This window comes from Ahaetulla prasina, chromosome 13 (assembly GCF_028640845.1).
Source record: "Ahaetulla prasina isolate Xishuangbanna chromosome 13, ASM2864084v1, whole genome shotgun sequence".
NCBI lineage: Eukaryota > Metazoa > Chordata > Lepidosauria > Squamata > Colubridae > Ahaetulla > Ahaetulla prasina.
In genome coordinates, this window is record NC_080551.1 from 25,090,241 (window position 1) to 25,117,690 (window position 27,450).

General features: G+C 46.0%; 1 protein-coding gene across 12 annotated transcripts in view; it reads left to right on the plus strand.

Moving 5' to 3' along the window:
* Window positions 1-27,450, plus strand: part of TJP1 (tight junction protein 1) — a 104,346-nt gene that overhangs the window by 59,760 nt on the left and 17,136 nt on the right. For 10 of the 12 annotated variants that reach the window (XM_058155901.1, XM_058155907.1, XM_058155903.1 and 7 more), the window contains exons 3-19: window positions 2,165-2,289; window positions 2,725-2,827; window positions 6,241-6,514; window positions 9,176-9,279; window positions 10,046-10,214; window positions 10,513-10,639; window positions 16,297-16,439; window positions 19,071-19,176; window positions 20,529-20,679; window positions 21,555-21,663; window positions 21,753-21,972; window positions 22,522-22,706; window positions 23,198-23,293; window positions 23,763-23,845; window positions 24,761-24,971; window positions 25,613-25,713; window positions 26,463-26,816. In XM_058155901.1, coding sequence (XP_058011884.1) covers window positions 2,165-2,289; window positions 2,725-2,827; window positions 6,241-6,514; window positions 9,176-9,279; window positions 10,046-10,214; window positions 10,513-10,639; window positions 16,297-16,439; window positions 19,071-19,176; window positions 20,529-20,679; window positions 21,555-21,663; window positions 21,753-21,972; window positions 22,522-22,706; window positions 23,198-23,293; window positions 23,763-23,845; window positions 24,761-24,971; window positions 25,613-25,713; window positions 26,463-26,816 — 2,661 coding nt within the window. The remainder of the gene's footprint in view (window positions 1-2,164; window positions 2,290-2,724; window positions 2,828-6,240; window positions 6,515-9,175; window positions 9,280-10,045; window positions 10,215-10,512; window positions 10,640-16,296; window positions 16,440-19,070; window positions 19,177-20,528; window positions 20,680-21,554; window positions 21,664-21,752; window positions 21,973-22,521; window positions 22,707-23,197; window positions 23,294-23,762; window positions 23,846-24,760; window positions 24,972-25,612; window positions 25,714-26,462; window positions 26,817-27,450) is intronic. The other 2 variants (XM_058155908.1, XM_058155910.1) reach the window with 1 other exon arrangement.

Here is a 27,450-nt window from a genome sequence, read left to right on the forward strand (position 1 = left end):
AAGGGAAAGGTTCCCCTCACATATGTGCTAGTCGTTCCCAACTCTAGGGGGCGGTGCTCATCTCTGTTTCAAAGCCGAAGAGCCAGTGCTGTCCGAAGATGTCTCCGTGGTCATGTGGCCGGCATGACCCAACACCAAAGGCGCACGAAATGCTGTTCTCTTCCCACCAAAGGTGGTCCATATTTTTCTACTTGCATTTTTTTTACGTGCTTTCGAACTGCTAGGTTGGCAGAAGCTGGGACAAGTAATGGGAGCTCACTCTGTTACGCGGTGCTAAGGATTCGAACCGCTGAACTGCCAACCTTTCGATCGACAAGCTCAGCGTCTTAGCCACTGAGCCACCACGTTCCTTACCACAAATGGAGGTCTGGTTAAATTGCTTTATTGGTGAAATCCTACGGACAGGAATCTTCCCAATTAATGGTCAGTCCCTGCTTGGAGTTAAGTAAAGTCAATGACAGTCAAGGAGGGTTGGACTTAGTTCATTTGTGACTATGTTGAGATTCTAGGTCGGTTCCTCTTTTGACTCCACCCCCAGGTTCTGTCACTGCTTTGGCTACACACAGCGTATGAAAATTTTAAGGGCAGATCAATTTTTGAGGGCTGGCTTCATGAAAAACCATCAAGTGTGTTGCATAAAAATGCAACAATTCTGAAGCAAGATGATTTGGGGGCCTTGCAACTCTACTCCAAAAACGATTGTCAAGGGAAGGGAAGGGAAGGAAGCGTAAAGGGATCTGCATTCTTCTTTCACCCGAGTAGAATTTGATCTTGGGATGGATTCTGGCAAGTCTTGCTTTTCATTATGAAAAAGAAAAGAAAAAATAGAACGCCTTCCCAACTGTGTGAGAAATAATCTTTATTCCCCTTGTGATGTTCTGTGCACAACGAGCCGAATCCCATCGAGGAAAAGAAAGCACTTACGTGGTTTTCATCTGATGCCTCCCCAGGCGCTAACCCAACCCCAGCCAATGTTTTTTTTCTTCTGTCCAAATTAGGAGGGGCTCCTTATTTTTATTCCTCGGTTATTTTATTCGCGTGGAAGAGGCTGTTCCCTTGGCCCCAGCTGTGCAATGGTGGTAGCCTTCCAATTCTCACCTCGCATTTTGAGCAAGGCCAGAGGGACTGCAGTAATACTATCAGCCTTAATAGGTTGGGTTTTCCGTATCCGTTTTTGCTTCTGGCTGCTCTGTTGATCGCATTTTAAAAATTAGGAGTTTAGGAACCCTTGGTGATGTCTATACTCGTGGTTGGCGTTTCCACAATTGCTACTTGGCTGGCTTAAAGGTCAGATGCTGGCGTGTCGGGTAAAATATTTGGGTATGGCTTGTAAAACTTATAACCAAAATGTTTATTGTTCTCACCACTCCGGCTCCTCTCCCGCCTTTTGGCAATTTATTTAGGAATTCGCTGGCTAACCTTCCAACCAGGATAGGATTGTTTGGGTTTTGTTCTTGACCAGAGACTTTTTAAACAGAAAACCAAAAGATCAGAGAAATTTGCTTCTTTGAGCCAACAGGAAGAAGATTGATCAAAGGAGATTCTTCTGATTCGCTCGATTTGCTGGTTATTTTGAATCTTTCACACTGGTTTTTTTTGGAGGGGAACACTGTGAAAAACAAATGTACAGTGTTTGCATTTCAGTGAGTTTTTGCCCTGCTTCAGCAGGGGGCTGGACTAGAAGACCTCCAAGGTCCCTTCCGGCTCTCTTCTATTCTAAATACTCTGCCTCCAGTACAGGCAGAGATGATCGGGAAAAATTTATACCACATCTTAATTTGTTTGTGATGTAGTGTACAATTGTGTGGGGAAGTGAAAGCAGGTCCTGATGGGATTAAAACATCCCAACTTTTAACAGAGAGATCCAGGTGGGTTACCACTGGGTTGGAACAGCAGTGGGATTGGGACACCTTTTGGTCTTCAAAATACGATGATTGTGAGTTGGAAAACATTTACAAACATTTAACACCTTGACTCATACAGGTGTAATTCAGAGTTCTTGTCTCATCGTGTCAATGTATGATTTCCACGAGGTCTAAGATGGGTTGGAGCCTCATGGAGAAGGAGATGTTGGAGAACATCTGAGATTGTGGTTCAGTAGATATCACCTTGCTTAGAATGATGATGTAGTGGAGGACTTCAACCTTCTTTCTGATCTTCTCAGGCGCCTGGCTTTGGCTTTGGCATCGCAATATCCGGTGGGAGAGACAATCCCCACTTCCAGAGCGGTGAAACCTCAATTGTCATATCAGATGTGCTCAAAGGAGGCCCAGCGGAAGGGCTGTTACAGTAAGTGCTGCCTTAACCTTGGCTTTGGGAAGTGGGTTTGGAGCCTCTCGAGAAGGGCTCTCTACTCTTGCTCCCGTTATCCAGCCGTTTCCACGAAGCGGTTACAAGAATCGCATCCGTTCTATCATAACTGCCATTGGAGTCATGGGTTTACAAGTGTTCCACAACTTCACAATTGCAGTTGGGACCCTAATGATGAGAGCTTCACCCGTTCTTCGCCTTGGGTGTGGGAGAACCTGCATGTTAAAAAACAAACAAACAAATAAGGAATAATGCAAAACTTTAAAGTGGTCTGAAGAATTGAAGAGTTTTGACTCTCAGTCTTACTGTGGATTTGAGGAAATTGTTCTCCTTCCTTTATGTATAGAGGGAGGGGTCTTCTTGACTTGCTGTTCTCTTATTTTCTTTCTCCCCACCCCCCACCTGCCTTTTCAGGGAGAATGATCGTGTCGCGATGGTTAATGGCGTTTCCATGGATAACGTGGAACATGCTTTCGCCGTCCAGCAGTTGAGAAAAAGTGGGAAAAATGCCAAAATTGTAAGTGGGGTCTTTTTTTCCCCCCCTCCATCTTTCCTGTCTTTCAGAAAAGCAGTTGCCATGTTGTGTTTGTATGTGATTTGGTGGGAAGTATATATCCTATGCTGGTTCAATCTCTTTGTGTGTTCTTTCGCTAAACGTTGGTAGCTCTCAACACCTTCTGAGATGGCTAGAGAAGAGAAGTTGGAACTAAGGGTTCTGGGTTTCTTCCATGAAACCGTGCCAGCCAGTGTGACCCATGCAGCATGCCTATTTTGTGGTGGCACCTGCCCCAAGGGACATCCCGTCACCCACTCCTTGCCAAGATTCAGTCGTTCCAACCTTCAGCCTAAAGGCCCCAAAGATCTGGTTCTTCTCCCAGGTGGTGGGAGAGGCAGCAAGGGAAACCCACCTTAGCTGCTTTGATTACAAGTAGATTGAGTTGCTTTTAATGTTACACAAAATCTCAAGTTGTTCTCTTCTTATTGGCTTTTCTGTTGTTGGTTAGCCAGTTGTGGGTTGAGTGAGCAGTCATACAAAAGATGGATGGATGGATATGGAGAGCATAGCCAAATGTGTAGAGAATGGTCCTCTCTTGAACCTGGCAACCCCAGGTGTGTGTGTGTGTGTGTGTGAGTGAGTGAGAGAGAGAGAGAGAGAGAGAGAGAGCGCTCTGGGGATTCTTCCTATTACAGCTATGTATGACTGGTTAGACCAGGGAGCTAATGGTGTGATCTAGATCAGTGGTCTCCAACCTTGGTCACTTTAAGCCTGGAGGACTTGGGAATTCTGGGAGTTGAAGTCCTCCAGGCTTAAAGTGGCCAAGGTTGGAGACCCCTGATCTAGAAAGACAATTCAACGGTAGAAAACTCATCCTAGCTAAGCCTTAAAACAGGGCTTAGTTCGTGGATATATTAGAAGTTCTCTTGAATATTAAATGGCATAAATATTAGCTACAGCACTCTGCAGGGGAAAGTTTGTTTTGGGTTTTTTTTTTGCTGACACAAAGGCCCATCTCTCTCTCTGAGCTTGGTAGGTGTGTGTATTTAATCTGCTTATCCACCCTTGTAAGGTTCAAAGCCAAAGCAGGCTTCAGATGTGTTGAAGGTTAAAACAAGGGAGTTGCAGACAGGAAAGGAATGCACTTTGCCCAAATGGTAGTGTGGAAGAAAAGGCAGACTAGCTTCCAATGGGTACACACGAGATCCTCTCGGAGTTAAAGAGTTAGGGGGTTGCGACTGTACAGAAGTAAGAAAGCCTCAGTTGGTGCCCTGGGCCCTCTTCTCAGCACTGGGCCTGCTTTGTAAACAAGGCAGCAATCTGGTGGGGAGGGTTGGGAATGCCACGCCTTCTCATCTCTAGAGTAGCTTGGTGTTAGTAACCGCTTTATTAAGGCCACACCTGGAACCTTCATCCAGTTTTGGTCACCACATTACAAAAAAGATACTGAGATTTTGGAACAAGTACAAAGAGGAGCAACTAAGATGATTAAAGGCCTGGAGATTAAAACACATGAAGAAAGGTGGCAGGATTTGAGTTTGGCTAGTCTAGAGACTAGGACGCGGTGGCTCAGGGGCTAGGGCGTTGAGCTTGTCGATCAAAAGGTTGGCAGTTCGGCAGTTCGAATCCCTAGTGCTGCTGTGTAACGGGGTGAGCTCCTATTACTTGTCCCAGCTCGTGCGCCTTTGGCGTTGAGTCATGCCGGCCACAGGACCATGGAGACGTCTTTGGACAGCGCTGGCTCTTCGGCTTTGAAACAGAGATGAGCACCGCCCCCTAGAGTTGGCAACGACTAGCACGTATGTGCGAGGGAAACCTTTATCTTTACCTTAGTCTAGAGAAAAGAAGGACTAGGGGAGACACGATAGCAGTCTTCCAGTATTTGAGGGGCTGCCACAAAGAGGAGGGGGTCAACTTATTCTCCAAAGCACCTGAAGGCAGGACAAGAAACAATGGATGGAAACTAATCAAAGAGAGAAGCAACCTGGAATGAAGGAGAAGAGACTGGACAGTCATATATCTGAAATGGTATAGGGCCGTGATGGCGAACCTATGGCACACATACCACAGGTGGCACGCAAAGCCATATCTGTGGGCATGTGAGTGTTACCCTAGCTCAGCTCCAGCTCACATGCACATGCTGGCCAGATGAGTTCCGGGCCTTCCGGGCCCACTGGAAGTTGGGAAATGGGCTGTTTCCGGCCACCGGGGAGGAGGCTGTTTTCTCCCTCCCCAGGCTCCTAGAAAGGCTCTGGAGCCTGGGGAGAGTGAAAAACGGGCCTACCAGGCCCCACGCAACTCCCGCCTTTTGCACGAGATGGCAAAAAGGTTAACCATCACTGGTCTAGGGTCTCCTGCTTGAGCAGGGGGTTGGACTAGAAGACCCCTAAGGTCCCTCCCAACTCTATTTTGATTGAACTAGAACTAGATGAAGAGGGTGATGGGACTTCCTTTTTAGCAGGCCCTGTCAAAGATCGGCCATATTTGGCTTTCCCTGTTTTACAAGCTGTTCGATGTGCTTTTGGCCAAGTGGGCTTCTTGTACTCTTTTTCATGGCCCACGTGGTTCTTAAATCTGTTTTGCAATAGAGTTCCTGTGGGCACCCTTGAATACAGGGCCTAAATACTACTTTGTCAGAAGGTCGCAAAAGAGGATCACGTGACCCCGGGACACTGCAACCGTCATAACTATGAACCAGTTGCCGAGCATCCGAATGTAAATCATGTGACCCTGAGGATGCTGCAGCGGTCATAAGTGTGAGAAATGGTCCTGAGTCACCTTTTTCAGTGCCGTGGTAACTTCCGTCACTAAATGAACTGTTGTAAGTCGAGGACTACCTGTACAAGACAGCAGCTGCTCACCTCAACAAAATTAATAATGTTTAAAAATCCATCATTATATCCAAAACATTATGCATGCCCTATTTGAGCCACGGTGGTGCAGTGGTTCTGCTGACTGCCAGCTGCCTGCAATTTGGCAGTTCAAATCTCATCAGGCTCAGGTTGAGTCAGCTTTCCGTCCTTCCAAGATGGGTAAAATGAGGACCCAGATTATTGGGGGCAACAAGCGGACTCTATAAACCACTTAGAGGGGGCTGGAAAGCACTATGAAGCGGTTTATAAGTCTAAGGGCTGTTGCTAGTCCTTCTTTCCCTTCCCGTCCCATCCCAGTGGTTAGAATGCAGAATTGCAGGCTAACTCTGCCCACAGCCAGGAGTTCAACCCTGACAGGCTCAAGGTTGACTCCGCCTTCCATCCTTCCGAGATGGATAAAATGAGGACCCAGATTGTTGGGGGGCAAGAGGTTGACTCTGTAAACCGCTTAGAGACGGCTGTAAAGCATGTGAAGCGGTATATAAGTCTAAAGGCTATTGCTATTGCTATGTGGCATTGACATCCCTACCAGAAATGATTGTTGCCTTGGATGTCTTCCAGACCATCCGAAGAATGAAGAAAGTCCAAATCCCAGTGACTCGGACAGATCCTGACCCCGTCTCTGAAAACGACGAGGACAGCTACGAAGAGGAACTGCATGACCCCAGAGGTTCCCACGGTGCTACAAGCAGAAGGCACGAGAAAAGTTGGACGAGGGATCGGAGCGCAAGTCGAGAAAGGAGCGTGTCGCCCAGGTCGGACCGGAGATCCATGGCTTCCAGTCAACCTGCAAAACCCACGAAAGTCACGTTGGTGAAATCAAGAAAGAACGAAGGTACTTTGACTGCCCCTTGGTTGAGTGGGTGGACCTCATTAAAGAATTAACCCCCTTCTGTTTTCACCCCATTTTGATCAAATTTGGGACAGAGGTAAGGGTTAGAGTTGTTGGGAACTGGTTCCCTTTAAGTTCTAGCTGAATTATTTGAAAATGGTTCAAGAACCTAAAAGAGCTGGAATCCATAGGGAATTAATCTTAATAAGTTCATCCATTGTTTGGAAAACATAATTCCATGTTGCCAAAAATTGCTTTCTCTAAGTACTCTTTTTACGAGTAGGACTTTCTCTGTGTAGCTGTTGTGGAGAGAATTGGAGGCTGAAGTTCATGACTTTGAGTTGGCCAAAACTGTATAAAAGATGGCATAGAAATCACCTTTCTCCTCCCCCTCCCTCTCCCCCTCCCCAACTCCTCCTCCTCCTCCTCCTCCTGCTGAGTGCTGGTGCCCAAACTTGTTGTGTGCTTTGTTCCTCACACAATTTTGCAGAGGTAGAACTCTGAAAATCCCTACGATGCATAAATTAAAAGTTTCATTAATAAAAGGGAGTGGTATCTTTGTTTCTTGTCTAATCCTAATCCTGGTGAAATCTTTCGCTTCATTCATGGGCGGGGAAAGGTGGTTGCACAAGTCCTTTTTATCTTTTGAGGGCATCACATCCTCACATCATTTGAAAACCACATGTTTAAGGAGAGAAGAAGGAAAAGAAATAAGGGATTGGTGGCCCAGCCCTCCCTGGCTGACAAATCTAGAATAGGTCCTATTGGGCTAGGACCAACAGCTGGGTTGAAAACTATGGATTTAATCCTTCTCTTCTACTTCTGTGAGGGTCAACACTTTCAAGTGGTTCACCTAAAACAATGTTTCCTAACCTTGGCCATTTTCAGAGGCCTGGACATGAACTTCCTAGAAATCCAGTGTCAATCCTAGGAGTTGAAAGTCCACACATCTTAAAATAGGTGATCTTGGGAAGTCCACACATCTTAAAATAGGTGATCTTGGGAAGTCCACACATCTTAAAATAGGTGATCTTGGGAAGTCCACACATCTTAAAATAGGTGATCTTGGGAAGTCCACACATCTTAATGGCCAGTGTTGAAGTACACTGAGCTAGGTGGGACAGAAGTCCAAGAAAATAAAGAGGGCTTTGGATATTGTTGGTAGAATATTATAACTTGGGGGGGGGGACCATCACTCAGAAGGTCTTCCCCTGCATAGCCTCTCATCTTACCCCAGGAGGAGACAGCAGCTGCTCACCTCAACAAAATTAATAATGTTTAAAAATCCATCATTATATCCAAAACATTATGCATGCCCTATTTGAGCCACGGTGGTGCAGTGGTTCTGCTGACTGCCAGCTGCCTGCAATTTGGCAGTTCAAATCTCATCAGGCTCAGGTTGAGTCAGCCTTCCATCTTTCCGAGGTGGGTAAAATGAGGACCCAGATGGTTGGGAGGCAATAGGCTGACTGTAAACCACTTAGAGAGGGCTGTAAAGCACTGTGAAGCAGTATATACGTCTAAGGGCTATTGCTAGTCCTCCCTTCCCTTCCCTTCCCTTCCCTTCCCAGTGGTTAGAATGCAGAATTGCAGGCTAACTCACTGCCCATAGCCAGGAGTTCAATTCTGAGTGGCTCAAGATTGACTCCGCCTTCCATCCTTCTGAGGTGGGTAAAATGAGGGCCCAGATTGTTGGGGGCAAGAGGCTGACTCTGTAAGCAGCTTAGAGAGGGCTGCAAAGCACTGTGAAGCGATATATAAGTCTAAGGGCTGTTGCTAGTCCTTCTTTCCCTTCCCGTCCCATCCCAGTGGTTAGAATGCAGAATTGCAGGCTAACTCTGCCCACAGCCTGGAGTTCAACCCTGACAGGCTCAAGGTTGACTCCACCTTCCATCCTTCCGAGATGGATAAAATGAGGACCCAGATTATTGGGGCAACAAGCGGACTCTATAAACCACTTAGAGGGGGCTGGAAAGCACTATGAAGCGGTTTATAAGTCTAAGGGCTGTTGCTAGTCCTTCTTTCCCTTCCCGTCCCATCCCAGTGGTTAGAATGCAGAATTGCAGGCTAACTCTGCCCACAGCCAGGAGTTCAACCCTGACAGGCTCAAGGTTGACTCCACCTTCCATCCTTCCGAGATGGATAAAATGAGGACCCAGATTGTTGGGGGGCAAGAGGTTGACTCTGTAAACCGCTTAGAGACGGCTGTAAAGCATGTGAAGCGGTATATAAATTTAAATAATAAATAAATAATAAATAAAAAAATCCTAGGAGTTGAAAGTCCACACATCTTAAAATAGGTGATCTTGGGAAGTCCACACATCTTAATGGCCAGTGTTGAAGTACACTGAGCTAGGTGGGACAGAAGTCCAAGAAAATAAAGAGGGCTTTGGATATTGTTGGTAGAATATTATAACTTGGGGGGGGGGACCATCACTCAGAAGGTCTTCCCCTGCATAGCCTCTCATCTTATCCCAGGAGGAGACAGCAGCTTCTCCAACTGTTAAAGAAAAAAAAAAAGAGAATCAAGCAAGGGTCAACTTTTCTCCCCCCCAAAATGTACTCGGCCATGCTCTGTGGGAATTGGTAGAGTCCAGGAAAGTGCAGTTTGCAGAGAAAGCAGGTTTATGGAAGTTGTTCTCGTTTCGTTTTTGTTTGGCACAGAATACGGGTTGCGCCTGGCCAGCCACATCTTTGTGAAAGAAATTTCTCAAGACAGTTTGGCAGCCAAAGATGGCAACATCCAGGAAGGAGATGTTGTGCTGAAGGTACGGCCCCTCTCTCTCTTCTTTCTCTCTCTCTCCTCTCTCTCTTCTCTCTCTCTCTCTTGTTTCTCTTCTCTCTCCTCTCTCTCTTCTCTTCTCTTCTCTTTCTCTCTCTCTCTCTCTCTCTCTCTCTTGTTTCTCTTCTCTCTCTCTCTCTCTCTCTCTCTTGTTTCTCTTCTCTCTCCTCTCTCTCTCTCCTCATGTTTGACCATCTCTTTTGTTTAAAGTACAAGTAATCCTCAAGATACGACCCTTCACTTAGCCACTGTCTGAAGTTGCTTTTCTTTATTTTGAAATGTCTGACTTTTTAATAAGCTATATTTTGGAGTATTAAAGAAAACAATTCAACTGTGTAAAGGGCAGAAAAGGTGGGATATTATTAATCTAGTTTGAGGAAACAGTAAACCTGCTTTCTCCCATCTTTTATCTGTCATAGTTGGCTGGAGGGAGCACTAGTTCCAGCAGATCCAGAAGGCTGCAGATTGGGAAAAGCTGGTCTACACAAAACCAGTGGCATTTTCCAGCTCACCCCACCCTTTTAATTCTTCAAAGATGCCATGAAGGTGTAGGGAGGTCCAACCTTGGCAGTTTTAAAACTTGTGAACATCAACTCCCAGAATTTCCCATCCAGCCATCTCCCAAAAGATGGGAGAGTTCTGGGAGTTGAAGTCCACAAGTCTTTAAAAACTTGCCAAGGTTGGACATCCCTAGTGTAGATGCTAACTTCTCATCGGTTACTCCTACCAGTCTTCCCTCTGTTCTCTTGCAGATCAACGGAACTGTCACAGAAAATATGTCCTTGACAGACGCCAAAACCCTGATAGAAAGGTCAAAGGGCAAGTTGAAAATGGTGGTTCAGAGGGATGAGAGAGCAACTCTGTTGAACGTCCCAGATCTTTCCGACAGCATCCACTCAGCCAATGCTTCAGAAAGAGACGGTGAGTATCTGTGTCTTTCTCTTGCCATGCTGTCGGTCGTTCCCCGTTGAGACCAAGAGTTGTGTTATGTCAGGTGGAACGGCAAGGCTTCTGGGATCTTCCGCAGGGGAAGGGCTGAAGAAACGCCTAAAAGAGTCCACCTTCCACTGACCAAATTGGGCAAACGGTGGAGTTCCTGTTTGGAAAGCCGGATGGCCCCTCCAAGTCCTGCCCAAGCTTGCGTTCATTCTTAGGGAAGGTCATGCCATCTTTTTACTTCTAAAATCATCTCATGAAAACCCCCACTTTTATTTAACAGACATTTCAGAAATTCAGTCGCTGGCATCTGATCATTCCAACCGATCCCATGACAGGCCCCGTCGCAGTCGTTCACGATCTCCTGACCAGAGGTCAGAACATTCTCCACAGCAGCCCAACAATGGCAGGTGATGGTCGCCTTGTGCTCTTTTGAAGTAGACTTTTTGATGAAAAGAAGGGATGGGAGGATGGCTGCTCGGGGTGAACGCAGGAACCATGGGTGGGGAGGCACCACCGGATATCGGTGAGGTGATGGACCAGTGGACCCATAGCTTTCAAAGATCTTCTCTTTGGAATTCTGATTGGGTCTTCTGGAGCAGGGGTCTCCAACCTTGGCAACTTTAAGACTTGTGGACTCCAACTCCCAGAGTTCCTCAGCCAGAAAGTTGCCAAGGTTGGAGATCCCTGTTCTGGAGGGTTCACTCTTGAGATGCCACCGAAGGGAAGGATGGATTTGGGAAATTAGCGGCAAGGCTACCCTGACGAATGGAGGCAAATGTACATGTCCTGGGATCATGTTGCAGGATCCAATCTGGATTTGTCACCGGGACCAGAGAATTGGTCTTCCATGCTTTTGGATTCATGCAGGAGACCATCCTCAGGGAACTTCTCTCTCTCTCTCTCCATCTCCCTCTCTCTCTCTCTTTCTCTCTCACCCTCCCCCTCCCTCCAGAATATATTCTGGAGATAATCAGATATTCTGGTAGAGAGAAGTTTCCTGTGGAGGGGCTCCAGCGCGAGTCTGAAAACTGGGAAGCCCAAATCTGACCGACCCAGATTGGACCCTGCAAGCTGTCCTGATTTCACTAAGTAAGAGTTTTGACTAGATTCAATCAAGGGGTTCTTGGAGAATTAGCATCTGGGAACATTAATATTTTTTTCTGCAATTGAGGAAGGCCCAGCCAGAAAAAAAGATTGGAACCATCAGTGATGTAGAATTGCTTTGCAGTCACTATGGCAGCGTTTCTCAACCTTAGTGGCTTGAAAATGAGTGGACTTCCAACTCCCGGCAAGGTTGGCTGGGGAATTCTGGGAGTTGAAGTCCACTCATCTTCAAGCCACCAAGGTTGAGAAAACGCCACTATGGAAAGGAAGAGGAAACAAGTCAAATATTATTTATATTTTTGGTTGATGGAGTTAGCTCTATTAAACGGGAGTCCTGCGTGATAGAAGTATTCATGTTTTGATGGGGAAAGTGGACATTGGAGAAGAACTGAAGGGCCTTAATGAAATCATCCTGTAGCTGACTTCCCTTGTTTTGTGACTGAAGGTTATTTTAGAATGTTGCCATGTTGAGCATCCTTTCATAAAGACCAAGATCCTTCCTGATGCGGAACAGATGTTAGAAGTCAAAGCTCTACTGCCAAAACACATATGCGGAGTGAAATCACACCTTGGGTGACTCATGGGAAACGTGGCTGTAATTTTTAACAACATTCTGTCATCCAGAAACAATGACAGTGTCAAGACACTTCCTGCAACCTCCTTGTTTTTTTTTGTTTTTTATAAAAGCAAAACGATTAAGTATTTACTAGAAAGTTCAAAACTTAGGATCAGTCCGGGAAGCATGATATTCTTCTCCATGTTCATGTCATTTGGTTCTCCTCATTCAGAATTTTTACAGGAGAATCTGTTTTATCCTCCATGGGTGGAGGTGCTTCCAGCGGGATGAGCATCTGGAATCCGATATAGTTCAGCTCCTTGATTGTTCTTAGCCAGGGGTTGTAAGAAATTGGATCTAAAAAAGATCTTCTTAAGCAAAGGGTGCTCAGGATTAGTGTGGGTAGAACCATTTGCAGGTGCTAGCAATCTGGGTTCTCGTTTGCTGGTCTGTTGGGCTGAATTGTGGGTAACTTGTGATATGGAAGGGAGGTTCCAGGTTCAACTATTGTGTGTCTTGAGCAAAGACCTAGGATGGATCCGGCAGCTTGCCCAGGACATGTCTTCTCCAACAAGGAGAGGAACGCTCTTATTTGACCTGCTGCAGTAGGTCCAGGTGAAGATCATCTCCCTGCCTCATCCTACCCAGGAAGGTTTCCTCCAGGTGAAAAGATGGAGTAACCCAGGATTTTTTCAAACTGGCTTCCATAGAACTTAACTTAAGGGTTCCATGTGAACTTTATGGGATTCTGTGAGAGATTAAGGACCAAGAAAACCCAAGTTTGCTATGGGAGAGATTTTTGGAACATGGACAGCTTTTATGTAGGCAACGGAGTTGTCATTGTCCAAATAAATTCCATGAAACAGGGGTCTCCAACCTTGGTCCCTTTAAGACTTGTGGACTTCAACTCTCAGAGTCCCTCAGCCAGCAAAGCTGGCTGAGGAACTCTGGGAGTTGAAGTCCACAAGTCTTAAAGGGACCAAGGTTGGAGACCCCTGCCATGAAAGAATAATTCACCTATTCAAGCAGAGGGGGTGGATGCAGCGAAGAGCAGGATAAGTTGAGCAAGGGCCACTTGAAGATGCAGGGTTCGAGTGTTGGCTTTTCAAGAAAACACTTCAGAACTGAAGAGTTGAAGGTTAGCAGTCCGTTTGCTGCCTTATGAGAAGCAAACTGAACACAACATACCAGAAGGCAGAAACTTTGAGGTGCCTGAACTCTCCAGCGATTGACCTTCCAACCTTGCTTCTAAGACTGAAGGAGCTTTTTTCCCTGAGGTGATTTTTTTCCTCAGCATCGTTCTCTGTTAAGGAATGGCTTTTGTACAAGCCATCCTAGGGCTGCAATCTTACTCATGGAGGAGATGTCAGAAGCCTCGTGGTGGTTCTGGAACACAACAAACCAGCCATTCTGGGTGGTTTGGTTTTTCTCTGGAACTTTGCAGGGTTCCAGGAACACTTGGAGGAGCCGGAGCATATCTGGAAGACTCCAACAGGCAGGTTGAATCTCCTCAGAAAGGACGGTTGCTAGATAGATGTTTGTAAGTCAAGGAATATCTGGATGTTCCTTGCTTCCTGTTGAAGGAATTGAGGAGAACGATGTTCATGTGTGCACATGGAGTTAAGCTCCCTCCAAAATTTCAATGTTGGGAGGAGATATCTTGCAGATGATCCTTGTTAGCCAATGCTACCCTTCTTCCCATGTTAGCTTTGTCTTTGGAGATATTTTTTGGGATGAACGTTCGCTTGTTTTTTGTTTATTCATTTGTATTCTGCCTTTATTATTTTTACAAATAATTCTAGGCAGTGAACATACGCTAATGCATCTTCCTCTTCCTGTTATCCCAATAACAACAACAAAAACTCTGTGAGGCAGGTTTGGCTGAAAGTGAGTGACTGGCACAAAGTCACCCAGTCAACTTTCACAGTTAAGGCAGGACTAGAACTCACCATCTCCTGGTGATTAGCCCAAAGTCACCCAGCCAGCTTTCATAGCTAAAGTGGGACTAGAACTCTCAGTCTCTGCTGATTGGCACAAAACCACATATTTGGCTTTTATGGCTGAGGCAGAACTAGAACTCACCATCTCCTGGTGATTGGCCCACAGTTACCCAGCCAGCTTTCATAGCTAAAGTGGGACTAGAACTAGCCTGGTGCCTTAGCCACTAGACCAAACTGGCTTTTGGTTTATCTGCAATATCATATTTGATGATACCTTTTTAAAATTGCAACATACATACCCTGTGATATGTTAACAGGAGGAGCAAATGCTTTAATTAAACAAAAATATTTATTTTAATGATGGCTGTAGATTCCAGAGTGATTAGAAGATGTTCTATCAAGCTGGGTTTTTCCTTATATTTATCATAAGCTACTCCTGCACGAAACTATGTGAAGCTTTTTTTCTGCCAGAAATTTAGTATTTCATATTTGCTTTGGGAACCATCAGGTTTTTCCATAAAAGCATCAGAACTTTCCCCCTATTTAGTCAGCAGTAAGGCAGGCACATGATCACACAATCAATAATTGTCATTGCAATGATAATCCTATCTTTGTAATGGTGATCATAAACATACTCATTCTTGTACCTTCTCAGTTCTTCAGTGTTGATGGCTTTTGGTACAGATCTCTTGACCTTTCAAGAAACTGTTGTGTTTGCCAGGCAACAGTTGAAGTCCTCATGCAAGGAAGTGTGTTGCATCCCATGGTCTCTCTAGAAGATCATGAGTTTGTAGAGGTGATGGTGCCACCTACTTGCAGGAAGTGGCTCCATCAGAGCTAAGCAAAGCTTTGGGCTGGGTTTTGTAGCCTCCTTGTTCATTTATGGAGAAAAGCAGCTGTTTAAACCAATCTCGCTTCGCATATTAATTATTTCACCAAGGATAAATTAGTATTGGCTTCTGGGTGCAGGAAAACAACCAAATTCAGAGAGAGTAACAGGGACATATCTGCTCAACCTCAAGGGTATTTTCTGCTGTTAGAATATGTGAGCGTATTAGCTGTGCTTGGGGGAGGAGAGTTAGAATAAATATAGCTTCATTTTTTTTTTATGTTGTACATCCTCAAGACTGTGTGTCTGGTTGCCTCTCTTCTGCTAGAGCTGGTCCAGAGTGGGAAGTCTGTCACTGATTCACATTAGGGGACTGGAGGCTAAAACATAAAACAGTGGTTGCTGGACTTGGACATGTCTAATTTAATGAAAAGAAGGTGTAGAGGAGACATGATAGCAATTTTCCAAAATTTGAGGGGCTGCCCCAAAGAAGAGGGAGTCAAGCTATTCTTCAAAGCACCTGAGGGTAGAACAAGAAGCAATGGGTGGAAACTAATCAAGGAGAGAAGCAACTTAGAACTAAGGAGGAATTTCCTGACAGTTAGAACAATTAATCAGTGGAACAGCTTGCCTCCAGAAGTTGTGGGTGCTTCAACACTGGAAGAGATTGGACAGCCTTTGTCTGAAATGGTATAGGGTCTCCTGTTGGAGCAGGGGGTTGGACTAGAAGACCTCCAAGGTCCCGTCCAACTCTGTTACTCTGTTATATTTTTTATTATTATTATTATTATTATTGTTATTGTTATTGTTATTTAAATTTCTATACTGCCCTTCTCCCAAAGGACTCAGGGCGGTTTACAGCCAGAATAAAACAATTGATACAAAAATTAAAAATTAAATATTAGCTTCATGGATCTGGAAGGACAATTAATTGCTGATTTGGTGAAGGTGCCATTGACTCTTTTACCGGTTCTTTATTTCCTCTCTCTCCATCTTTCAGACACTGAGATATTTGACATAGTTTTCATATTTTTGGAGTGGCATGGTCGGTGGGGCCCAATCAGCCAACAGGGCAAAGAGAAAGGCGGCACATTCTTTAAATGTTGGAGAAAGGATTGGCATTCCTTAAGTTGTAGGAGGTCATAAGTGTCTCATTTCTATCTGGAGGCTTAGGACCTTGGAAAACTTTGAGCCAGGATCTTCTAGAACTTCAATTTAACTTATGGACTTCAATTCCCAGAGGGAAGGCTAGGAGTTGAAGTCCACAGATCTTAAATTTGCCAAGGTTGGACACCCCTGTAGGCCATTCTGAGGTCCCTTTGACCAACCAGATGGAATAACAGAATAGGAAGGGACCTTGGAGGTCTTCTAGTCCAACCCCTTGCTCAAGCAGGAAACCCTATACCATTTCAGACAAATAGTTGTCCAAACTCTTACATATCTGGAAGGGCGAGTTCTTGGACGCCTTCAATGGATGCTTTTCCAGAAAAAGTGCCCAAGCAGGTTGCAGATTCCCCGTTTTGTGCCACATCCCGTATAGTAGATCTTTGTTATGAAATGTCTGGATTTCCTGGTTAGAGCCTATCATTACAGCTGCCAATTTGAAAAGGGAGTGTGTTGTTTCTCTTGATGTAGTCACCGGAATAGAGATGATGAAAGAATAACCAAGCCAGGAGCAGTTTCCACGCCTGTGAAGAATGCGGAAGAAACGTCTCTAGCCAAAGCCGTAGAAGAATCTGTAGCAGAAAAAAACGACAAACAGACTCCACCACTTCCAGGTAAGGATTAAGCTATCGCTTCATATTTTAATTTTTACACGGGCAGTCCTGAACCTAGGAGAGATGCGGTGGCCTAGAGGTGGAGTTCTCGCCTCACAATCAGGAGGCTTGAGTTCGATCCTAGGTGGAGGCAGATATGTCTTTCTCTGGGCACAATGAGGGTATATCTGTCGAACAAAACTCTGCATTGGCAAGAGGAAGGGCATCCGGCCATTAAAACACTCTGCTACTTCCATTCAGTTGCCCAGACTCCACCCCGCAAGGGATTATGGGGTCATTAAAAGAGGAAGATGACAGGCAGTCCTCAACTTGCGATCACAGTTGACCGACACCCCTCCCCCCAACATTTCTCTTGCGAAGTGAGAGATTTGTTAAGTGAGTTTTGCCCCGTCCTTTCCTGCCCCCATCATTAAGTGAATCATTAGCAACCCGGTTGTTAAGTGAATCCGGCTTCCCCGTGGGCTTTGCTGGTCAGAAGGGGCACTCCCAACCGTCATAAGTACGAGTCAGTTGCCAAGTGTCTAAATTTTGATCACGTGACTGTGGGGATGCCACGATGGTCGTAAGTATGAAAAAATGGTCACAAGTCAATTTTTGCAATGCCGTCGTATCTTCGAACGGTCATTAAATGAACGGTCGTAAGTGGAGGATTGCCTGTATACAGGTACATGGATGCATTTCTGGGTGAAAACACACACTAGGAAACTCCTCCTTGATTGGAACTGGCTAATTTCTAGCCCCAGATTAGCGTGTGTGTCTTAATTACGCCTAAGATGATCTCCTGGCACCCATCCAGACATTCCACCATATAATCACTCCTTATTTACCTTCCCGAATGGTTCCTATTATCTGCACTCCTACTATATTTATGTGGTCTCCCACACTCCAAATTAAGAGCCAGATGGTCATGGAGGAGCTTTGGAAGCAGCTGTTTGAACTCCCTCCTCATTTCGGTGTTAATATTTCTGAATTGTGCAACCACGTAATGAACTTGAGACGGGCCAAATGTTTTTGTTCCTGCTCCTGGTCTTCCGCCCTGTCTGTCTTCAGTCATTATCGTGATGTGGATGCAAGACTGTTTATTACTGACGTGATCTAGTATCTCGCCTTTTATTCAGCCGCTCAAGGGAAAGGTACATAATAGGCAACTGCCTCCTATTTTTGGGGGTCCTTGGTGCCCTCTGAGCTTGGTGGCTTTCCTGCAGGCATTTTATTACCCAACCAGGAAACATCATCAAGCCACCTGTACAGAAACAGAGAGCAAACCCCGCTCCCTCCTAGCACAGATGAGGTTACTTAGCTGGGTTATGAAACATGAGCAAGAAAAAGACCAAGCTAAAAGAACTCCACAGTCTGTCCTTCCTCCTCCTTTCCACAAAATCCTCTCCTCTGATAATGTTACCTAGTTGGGCCATGAAATGTCTGTAAGAAATCAACCAAGCTCAGAGAAGACCAGGGACCCCACAGGTTTTTTTGTTTGTTTGTTTTATTTGCATTTATATCCCGCCCTTCTCCGAAGACACAGGGCGGCTTACACTGTGTCAAGCAATAGTCTTCATCCATTTGTATATTTTATACAAAGTCAACTTATTGCCCCCAACAATCTGGGTCCTCCTTTTACCTACCTTATAAAGGATGGCAGGCTGAGTCGACCTTGGGCCTGGTGGGACTTGAACCTGCAGTAATTGCAAGCAGCTGCTGTTAATAACAGACTGTCTTAGCAGTTTGAGCCACCAGAGGCCCTCCTCCTCCTCTCCTCCCTTCTGGTACTGATGATGTCCCATAGTTGGGTGATGAAACATCTGCAAGGAAACCACCAAACTCGGAGAGCACCAAGGACCCCACCGTTCAATCCTGAGCTACAAATATTCTCTTTTATCGATGCCTCCTTCTTTTCTTCCAAAGTGAGAACCTGGCTGGGTAGTTGGGCTGAAAGGAGAAAGAGTCTTAGCTCAGAGTCAACCCACAAGGGGGAACTAGAATCTGGGGTCTCCCCTTTCCTGATCTAGCCCCTTAAACCCCACCCCACGTGGCATACATTCCTTACACTCCAGAGCCCAAGATGAAGCAGTTCCAGAGTTGAGGGTGAAGGTTCATTCTCTGAGCTGGTGGGGCCGGTTTCTGAATGTTTCATTACCAGGCTAGCAGAATTTAGGGAATGTCATCGTCAGTCAGGAGTGAAATTCATTTATCTTCCCTACCGGTTAGCAAACGTGCGTGCACCGTCGTCTGCGCATGCGCAAAGCCTTCTGCACATGCGCAGAGGCTTAAAATGTCACAAAAATGCGACGTCATGGCATCCGCGTGGATGGGCGGAGCCTCCCGTACTACCGCTACTACCGGTTTGCCCAAGCCGGATAGAAACAGCTGAATTTCACCCCTGCTGTCAGTAGAGCTTCAGTGTACAATGTGGGTGTATCTAGAGCAGCAAAGCTGGCTGAGGAATTCTGGGAGTTGAAGTCCGCAAGTCTTAAAGTTGACAAGGTTGGAGACCCCTGGACTAGAGTTCCAGAGCCTTTGTGAGTCCCAAAGGCATAAAAGGGTGGACTTAAAATCACAGCCACGTCCGAGCTTCCTTTTCATTAAAAGGGCATCTTTCAACCCATGCAACGTTTTGTCTTGTCCGAACAGAACCAAAGCCCGTCTATGCGCAAGCCGGACAGCCCGACGTGGATTTACCCGTTAGTCCCACAGATGGCCCTCTACCAAACTCAACGCATGAAGACGGGATGCTTCGGTAAGGGGATTTTCACCCATCCCGTGTCTCATACCAGCCCAGGTCCTGAACTTTTACTGATATGCCATCATCTTCATGGACCACGTACAGTGGACGATGGTTTCCTGGCCAACGATAAAGCTATTAGGACCACTACTCTCTGGGCCTCCAGGACTATATAATGTCACATAAGTGTTTTAAATCTAATTTTTATAGTTGCTATATAGTTATTGCAAGTCTTGTGCTAATTTAAATATTACTGTATTTTTTGGGGTATAAGATGCACCTTAGTTTTTGGGGAGGAAAATAAGAAAAAAGCTGATTGGCAGGTGGATGGGCCTCCCGGAATACCCCCAATCAGCTGTTCCCAGAGGTGAATTATAGCAACAGGTTCCTTGGTTGGGAGCTCTGTGTCTTGTTTTTTTAGCTTTTTTTTTCTGCCTCTGAAACTCTGTTTCAGAAAAAAAAAAAAAAATCTGCCTCTGAAAGCCTCCAAAACAGAACTTCAGAAAAAAAGCCTCTGAAGCTCTGTTTGGAGGCTTTTTTTCTGAAATTCTGTTTGGGGGCTTGTTTTCTGAAGCTTTTTTCAGTCTCTGAAACCTCCATTTGAGAAGCTGGGTGGGGCTACATTCGGAGTATAAGACGCACCCAGATTTTCACCCTCTTTTTGGGGGGAAAAAGGTGCGTCTTGTACTCCGAAAAATACGGTATATTCTCTCCTTTTAACGTAAGACATTCTGGACTTGGGGGAGGGGAAAATAAGGGGTATCCTTTATGGGGGGGGGTCCCCCTAGAAAACCAGTCTTCTTCAGAAGTAGATTCTGGTTGCCCGGCAGAGGGTCAGCCTCACAGTCAACCTTTTCCAAGCTGGATGGTCCTCAGTTTTATGCTGAAATTGCCGTGTTTGTCTTTCTGAGTGATGCTTGTGAGCCATTCAGGGGATCCTTCCAGACATTCTCTAATCCCAGGCCAAGAAAATGCCACCGGATCTGCCTGCCTGCTATGAGAGGTTGGGAGCAATCCAGACCCTCTTGGTCGTCCCCATCTCGCGTTTCTGTTTTGGCAATTCATTTGTGAAATAGGGACCAGGTGGGTCATCCGGGCCCTTTCCAATTGGAGGCGCAGAAGAAGCCTTCACTGGTCTCTTTTGCTAGTCTTTCTCCAAGACTGTATTAAGTATAGGCAATTGTGGGCATCGGTCAAGAGCCGTCGGTGGTGGAATTGTGGTTACGAAATCTCTTCTTGAAATGAGCAGGCATCTCTCTTAGCCGACTTCGTGGCTCTTCACAGTAACCCAGCTCGTCACCATATACAAAACGTAAGAGACGGCAAGACACCCTGGCTTAAAAATCCTGTTCTTCTAATTCTTGCAGGCCAAGCATGAAGCTCGTAAAATTCAAGAAGGGAGACAGTGTTGGGTTGAGGTTGGCTGGTGGCAACGACGTTGGCATATTTGTGGCTGGTGTTTTGGAGGACAGTCCTGCTGCCAAGGAAGGCTTGGAAGAAGGCGATCAGATTCTCAGGGTAGGTGGGCAGCCTTGCTTTTTAAAATTCCAATCCAGCTGCAACATCTGCAGCTGTTACGTTTGAAGGCCATCAAAGAAATACCTGGTTGTATCTGTAGAAGCAGAGAGAAGGAAATGGCAATAGAAGAAAAGTATTTGTAACTCAGGATCGAATTGTGAGGTCCTCAGTTCGCTCTGAGCTTGGATGTTTTCTTGCAGATGTTTCATCACCCAACTAGGTGACATTATCAGTGATAGAAGGGGAGGAGGGTTTGCAGAAGAGGCAGAGGAGGAAGGCGGGGAAGTCCTTGGTGCTCTCTGAGCTTGGTGGTTTTCTTGCAGATGTTTCATGACCCAACTAGGTAACCTCATCAGTGATAGAAGAGAGTGGTGTTTGCAGAGTGGAGGAGGAGGAAAGTGGAGGAGGAGGAGGGGGCCTTGGTGCTCTCTGAGCTTGGTGGTTTTCTTGCACTGATGATGTTCCCTAGCTGGGTAATGAAACTTCTGCAAAAAAATAAGTTCAGAGAGCACTAAGGACCTCAAAGTTCTCTTCATCCTCTACTCCACAAACCCCACTCTCTTCAAGCACTGATGACATTACCTAGTTGGGTCATGAAACATCTGCAAGCAAACAACCAAGTTCAGAGAGTCCCATCCATCAGGAAATGTTGGAGATTAGCGAAGAAGTTTACAATAAGAAGGCTAAGAATGTGCCCTGGGGAGACATCTGCAGGTGGCTGTGAAAGGCACTGTCCAATAAGAGAACATCCGAAACATGACTCAACGTGACATAAACTCAGTGGAGCTGTTTCAGAATAATAGATGGCTACCTCCTTGGATTCGTGGCTTTTTAAATTTATTCTTGTAACATTGATGTTCCTTTCGGGGCATCAGGTAAATAACGTCGACTTCACCAACATCATCCGGGAAGAAGCGGTTCTCTTCTTGCTTGACCTTCCCAAAGGAGAAGAAGTCACCATTTTGGCACAGAAGAAGAAAGATGGTGAGTCAAGGGCCTTCGGTGGCCTTGGTGGACTCGCTGGACTGACGACGGGAGCCTTCATCCTCCTCTTCTTCTATCTCTCTCAACAGTTTATCGGCGCATCGTGGAATCCGACGTGGGAGATTCTTTCTACATCCGAACCCACTTTGAGTACGAGAAAGAGTCTCCCTACGGGCTGAGCTTCAACAAAGGGGAAGTCTTCCGCGTGGTGGACACACTATACAATGGCAAGCTGGGCTCCTGGCTGGCGATCCGGATTGGCAAGAATCACAAGGAAGTGGAAAGGGGGATCATACCCAACAAAAACAGGTATATTTAAGTGTTGTTCCTCAAGCCAACCTCTGACTAGACAGCTTAAGTTGTAATTAGAACCCTGTTTTGTTATTCAATCGCTAAGTTGTGCCCGACTCTTTGCAACCCCATGGGCCACAGCCCACCTGTCATCCCGTCCCGACCCGTCCCCCCCTCCCCGCCCGTCTTCCGCTGTCTCCTGGAATTCGCCCAGACTCATGTTTGTTGTGTTGACCCTATCTAACCATCTCATTGTCTGCCGTCTCGTTCTCCTCTTGCCTTCCATCTTTCCCAATGCCAGAGTCTTCTCCAAGGAGTCTTCTCTTCTCATTAGGTGGCCCACGTATTTGAGCTTCAGCTTCAATCTCTGTCGTTGCGTCCAACGAACAGTCAGGGTTGGTTTCCTTTAGAGATGATCAGTTGGATCTCCTTGCAGTCCAGGGGGATTCTCAAAAGAGTTTTCTCCCACCTCATTTTTCATTTTGATTACATTAGAATTGGGCAACCGTCCTTCTTGATGTTGTCGGCCCCTCTCCATTGTTTTGTCTTCTTGTCTGTTTCACCCAGAGCTGAACAGCTGGCCAGTGTCCAGTACACCCTTCCAAAGACTGCAGGGGGGGATCGGGCGGATTTCTGGAGATTTCGAGGGCTGCGCAGCTCCAAGCGAAACCTGAGAAAAAGCAGAGAGGATCTGTCTGCCCAACCAGTTCAGACCAAGTTTCCTGCCTACGAGAGGGTGGTCCTCCGAGAAGGTGGGTTTCAAGAAGAAACAACAGAATAACAAGAGTTGGGGAATCCTTGAGGTCATCTAGTCCGAACCCCTGCTCAAGCAGGAGGCCCTTGTGAAATCTCAGAATAGCAGAGTTGGAAGGGACCTTGGAGGTCATCTAGTCCGACCCCCTGCTCAAGCAGGAAAGATGCTCCTCTAGGAACAATGATGAGGAGAAGCTTGTGTTCACACAGAGGTCTTCTTCTCAATCCTTTTCAGATACTTATTTTTCATCCTGAAAGGTTCTTGGGGAAAGTCAAGGTCAGAAGTTTGATCTCCAATCTTGATAGGACAGGAAGATTGTGACTGTGTATCTGAGTCCGGTCTGTTCCTCTGCTTGATGTTCTCCAAAAGGAGTTTGGGACTCCAGATTCCTCCCATTCTCAACCAGGAAGAGTCTAGGCCCCAACCTTTCTCGCAAACTCAAGGTTTTTCAGGAGACAACTTACCTCTGGTGTCTCTTTCTCATTCTAGCTGGATTTCTCAGGCCGGTGACCATCTTTGGACCAATTGCCGACGTTGCACGAGAAAAGCTGGCTCGTGAGGAGCCCGACATTTATCAGATTGCCAGTAAGCATCTTCCTACTCAACTAACTAGGAGGAGGACTTAGAAATAGCACTTAGACTTACATACTGTTTCACAGTGCTTTCCAGCCCTTTCTAAGAGGTTTACAGAGCCAGCCTCTTGACCCCAACAATCTGGGTCCTCATTTTTCTGACCTTGGAAGGATAGAAGGCTGAGTCAACCTTGAGCCGGTCAGGATTGAACTGTTGGCAGTCCGCAGAATTATCCTGCAATGCTGCATTCTAACCACTGCACCACCACAGAGTGGGGAAGGATGATACAAATAGCCAGGCCAACTGTGACTGCCTGGCAAACACAACTTTTTAATGAAAGGCGTTGACATCTAGAAGAGGTTTTTTTTGCACCCAGTGTTTGGCCTTTTCTCCAGAGCCAGTGGCCACCGAAAAGGAGTATCAGATACCTGTTAAAATGTAGGGTGAATAATGAATAATGTGCATCTGTTTTTTCCAACAGAAAGTGAGCCCAGGGATGCTGGAACTGACCAACGTAGCTCAGGCATCATTCGCCTTCACACAATAAAACAGATAATTGACAGAGTAAGTAATTGGGATGCTCCTGTTCCAGGGGTGAAATCCAGAAGGTTCTGACAGGTTCTGGAGAACCGGTAGCAGAAATTTTGAGTAGTTCGGAGAACCAGCAAATACCACTTCCGGCTGGTGCCAGAGTGGAGAGGGAATGGGAATTTTGCAGTATCCTTCCCCTGGAGTGCGGAGGGAATGGGGATTTTGCAGTATCCTTCCCCTGACACGCCCACCAAGCCACATCCACCAAGCCACACCATGACCACCAAGCCACGCCCACAGAACTGGTAGTAAAAAAAAATTGGATTTCACCACTGTCCTGTTCCCCAGACAAACGTTATCCTATTCAAGAGAATAATTGTACTTTTGACTCTCCTTCCCCAATCTGGAAACTCCCAAAAATGCAGGATCACAGCTTTCATCAACCTGAATTTATTTATTTATTTTCTCAATAGCAGGCTTTTTGCAATTTTGGTGCCTTCTAGTTCTGGGTACAGTGCTCCCTCGGTACTCATCATTCATTGGTTCCAAAAGATGTGATGAATATAAAAAACGATTGAGCACCAAACAATTTTTTCCCCATAAAGAATAGAGTAGTGAGTCACAAAGCAGCCGACTACGACAACTCCTAGCTTGTGCATTGAGTATCAAACAAACGATGAGTACCGGGACAAACTTTTCGCATCAGAATGCATTGAGTACCAAATTGGATGAGTTTCAAAGCAGCTGAGTACTAAGTGCCGCTGTACTTCAACTCCCAGAATTCTCAGCAAAAGTCAAAGTGGTTGTGAGAGTTGAAGTCCATGGGTCTTACAGGGACCAAGGTTGGACATCCATGCCCTGCACAATCCTCATCTCGATGCTGTGTTTTTTGTCAACTGACGGACACGCATGCGAATCGCCTTTCTTATCCATGTTCTTATTTCTCAGGACAAACACGCCCTCTTAGACGTCACCCCAAATGCAGTGGACCGCCTAAATTACGCCCAGTGGTATCCCATTGTGGTGTTCTTGAACCCGGACTCCAAGCAGGGGGTAAAGACCATGAGGACGAGACTCTGTCCAGAATCCCGGAAAAGTGCCAGGAAATTATATGAGAGGGCTCACAAGTTACGTAAAAACAACCATCACCTCTTTACGGGTGAGCATGCCAGGAAGAAGGGTTGGGTTGAATAAATAAAATTCCTTCCTTCCTTCCTTCCTTCCTTCCTTTCTTCCTTCCTTCCTTCCTTCACTCCTCCCTCCTTGTTTTCCTTCCCTCATTTCTCCTTTCCCTCCCTCCCTCCCTCCTTCTTCTTTCCTTCCTTCCTTCTCACTCTCCTCCTTCCTTGTTTTCCTTCCCTCATTTCTCCTTCCTCCCTTGCTTCCATCTTCCACGTCTTTTTCTCTATTTAAAAAAAAAAGGTGTCCCTGAAATAATTAAATAATGTCGAACAACCATGTCTGAAAAACATCACTGAAGGTTCTTAATCAGCTGCATTCTGCAAAGTCTCAGAAACTTGTTTGCTCTTAAAGCGAAACACCCTGGAATTCTACTGACATTTGCAAGATAGATGACAAACCCGGAATTTCTCCTCCAGTCTAACCTAACTTTGGAAGGGAGTTCTTTTGGGATTTCCAAATCCAAAGTCTAAACTCTCAAAATCACGCTCTTCTGTAGCTCCCGAGGCTTCTAGAATTGATGAAGACCATTGTGTACTCGGTACAAGCTGCAGCTTGACTTAATTTCAGCGCCTTGCCTCTCATTCTTGGTTTTTACTTCCCTTTTCTGTCTGCCTTTAGCTACCATTAACTTGAATTCCATGAACGACGGATGGTATGGAGCACTCAAGGAAGCGATTCAGCAACAACAAAATCAGCTAGTTTGGGTGTCAGAAGGAAAGGTATGTAGTTCTTCCTGTTTGTTAGCAGATGTCATGTTTAAGTTGTTCAGAATCACAACGGGTTCTAGGTGAAAGTCATCTTCCTATGGTTGCAAAAGATTTGAAGGCAGCCATGTCTGAAATCAGTCCGGGCCAATTGAAGAAGAATTAACTAGGAAGTAGATGCCCCAATCCAGGGATTTGAGATGAGGGATGTAGGGACTTAGTTGACCTTTATGTTTGCAAAGCTTTGGTTGATCCCTCTTGGGACTTCCATGCTTGATAGCCAAGGTTTGGGGGAATATGAACATCTGGTTAGGTGGGCTTCTGGCTGGTAGACCTCTTTCCCTCACGGCGAAGTTGGATGAAAGAAGCAGCAGCTTACAATGTCTCTGACTTCTGCTGCTGGACCTGTTCTAGGAGCCTGTCAACTGGTGTTAGGAAAAGGCTGTAGGAAGCATGAACCCAGCTGAACAAACACAACAATGTTGATGAGAGCAGTGGTTCTCCAGGTTTAGATAAAGAGATTTCTCTATCTTAGAAGAGAATATTTGTAACTCAAGGGTTGAGTTGCGTCCTCCTTGGTCCTCTCTGAGCTTTCTCTACGTTATTTTGAGAGATGGTCTGGAGGAAACTCAAGATCCTTTTGGGGTTAACTCTTGAGAGCATCTTCCCAAGGAGATGTAGAGTTCGGTCTCCTTTGCAGTCGAGACCAATGCAATTCCACCACCTCCCCATTCAACTGTCCAACTCTGATGTGTCTAAAACAGGCAGATGGTACTACAAGTGATGACCTTGATCTACATGATGACCGGCTCTCCTACCTGTCGGCTCCAGGTAGCGAGTACTCCATGTACAGCACCGACAGCCGGCACACCTCCGACTACGAGGACACGGATACGGAAGGCGGAGCCTACACAGACCAAGAGCTGGACGAGACGCTCAACGATGAGGTTGGGACTCCCCCAGAATCCGCCATTACCCGCTCCTCTGAACCCGTAAGAGAAGAAGCATCCGGGGTCCATCCAGAGAACCAAACCTGTCCTCCGTATGGGTCCCAAGGCCAGCCACAGCCAAATCACAGGATAGATTCTCCGGGTTTTAAAAACAATACTGCTCAACCGGTAAGAAAATGTTAGCAGAAGCCAAGACAAGCAAACCTCTCCAGTTCCCACCAACCCAGGACCCTGAATGGGCCCCCTTGGCTTATTTAAAATACGTCAATCCCTCAAAAGCATCCATGGGGGACCAACAATTTAAATGTATGTGTCCATTTTTCATTTTCAATCTTTACCAAGTCATCTCCCCCCAGTTCTTATCCTGACCTTGGTGGTGTTTTCGTAGTTACGACCGACCGGGATCCAAAGTTTTCATGGTCTCCTCTCTGCCGCCGCCCCTCCCCATAGTCACATGACCACGCCCCAGCAACACAACTCTATTTGGGCCGTTTGCAGTGTCCCACACCGACACCATCCTATTTTATGACGGTTTTTAGCAAAACCGCACCCCCTAGCAAACCATTGGCGCTTAGAGACCAAGGCAGAAAAGATTGTAAAATCGGATCGGTTAGGTGACCGACCCATTTTGCGCCCCTTACAATTTAAGGACTATAATGCGCAGGCTCCATTACAGCCGTAACTCGAGGACTTCCCATAGATCATGGTGAATTTAACAGGGGAATGAAGAGAACCGCTCCAGAATCGCTTAGCGAGAATCTAGTGGGTTCCTCTCCTTCTTCCCCCGTTTTTCTTCTCCCCA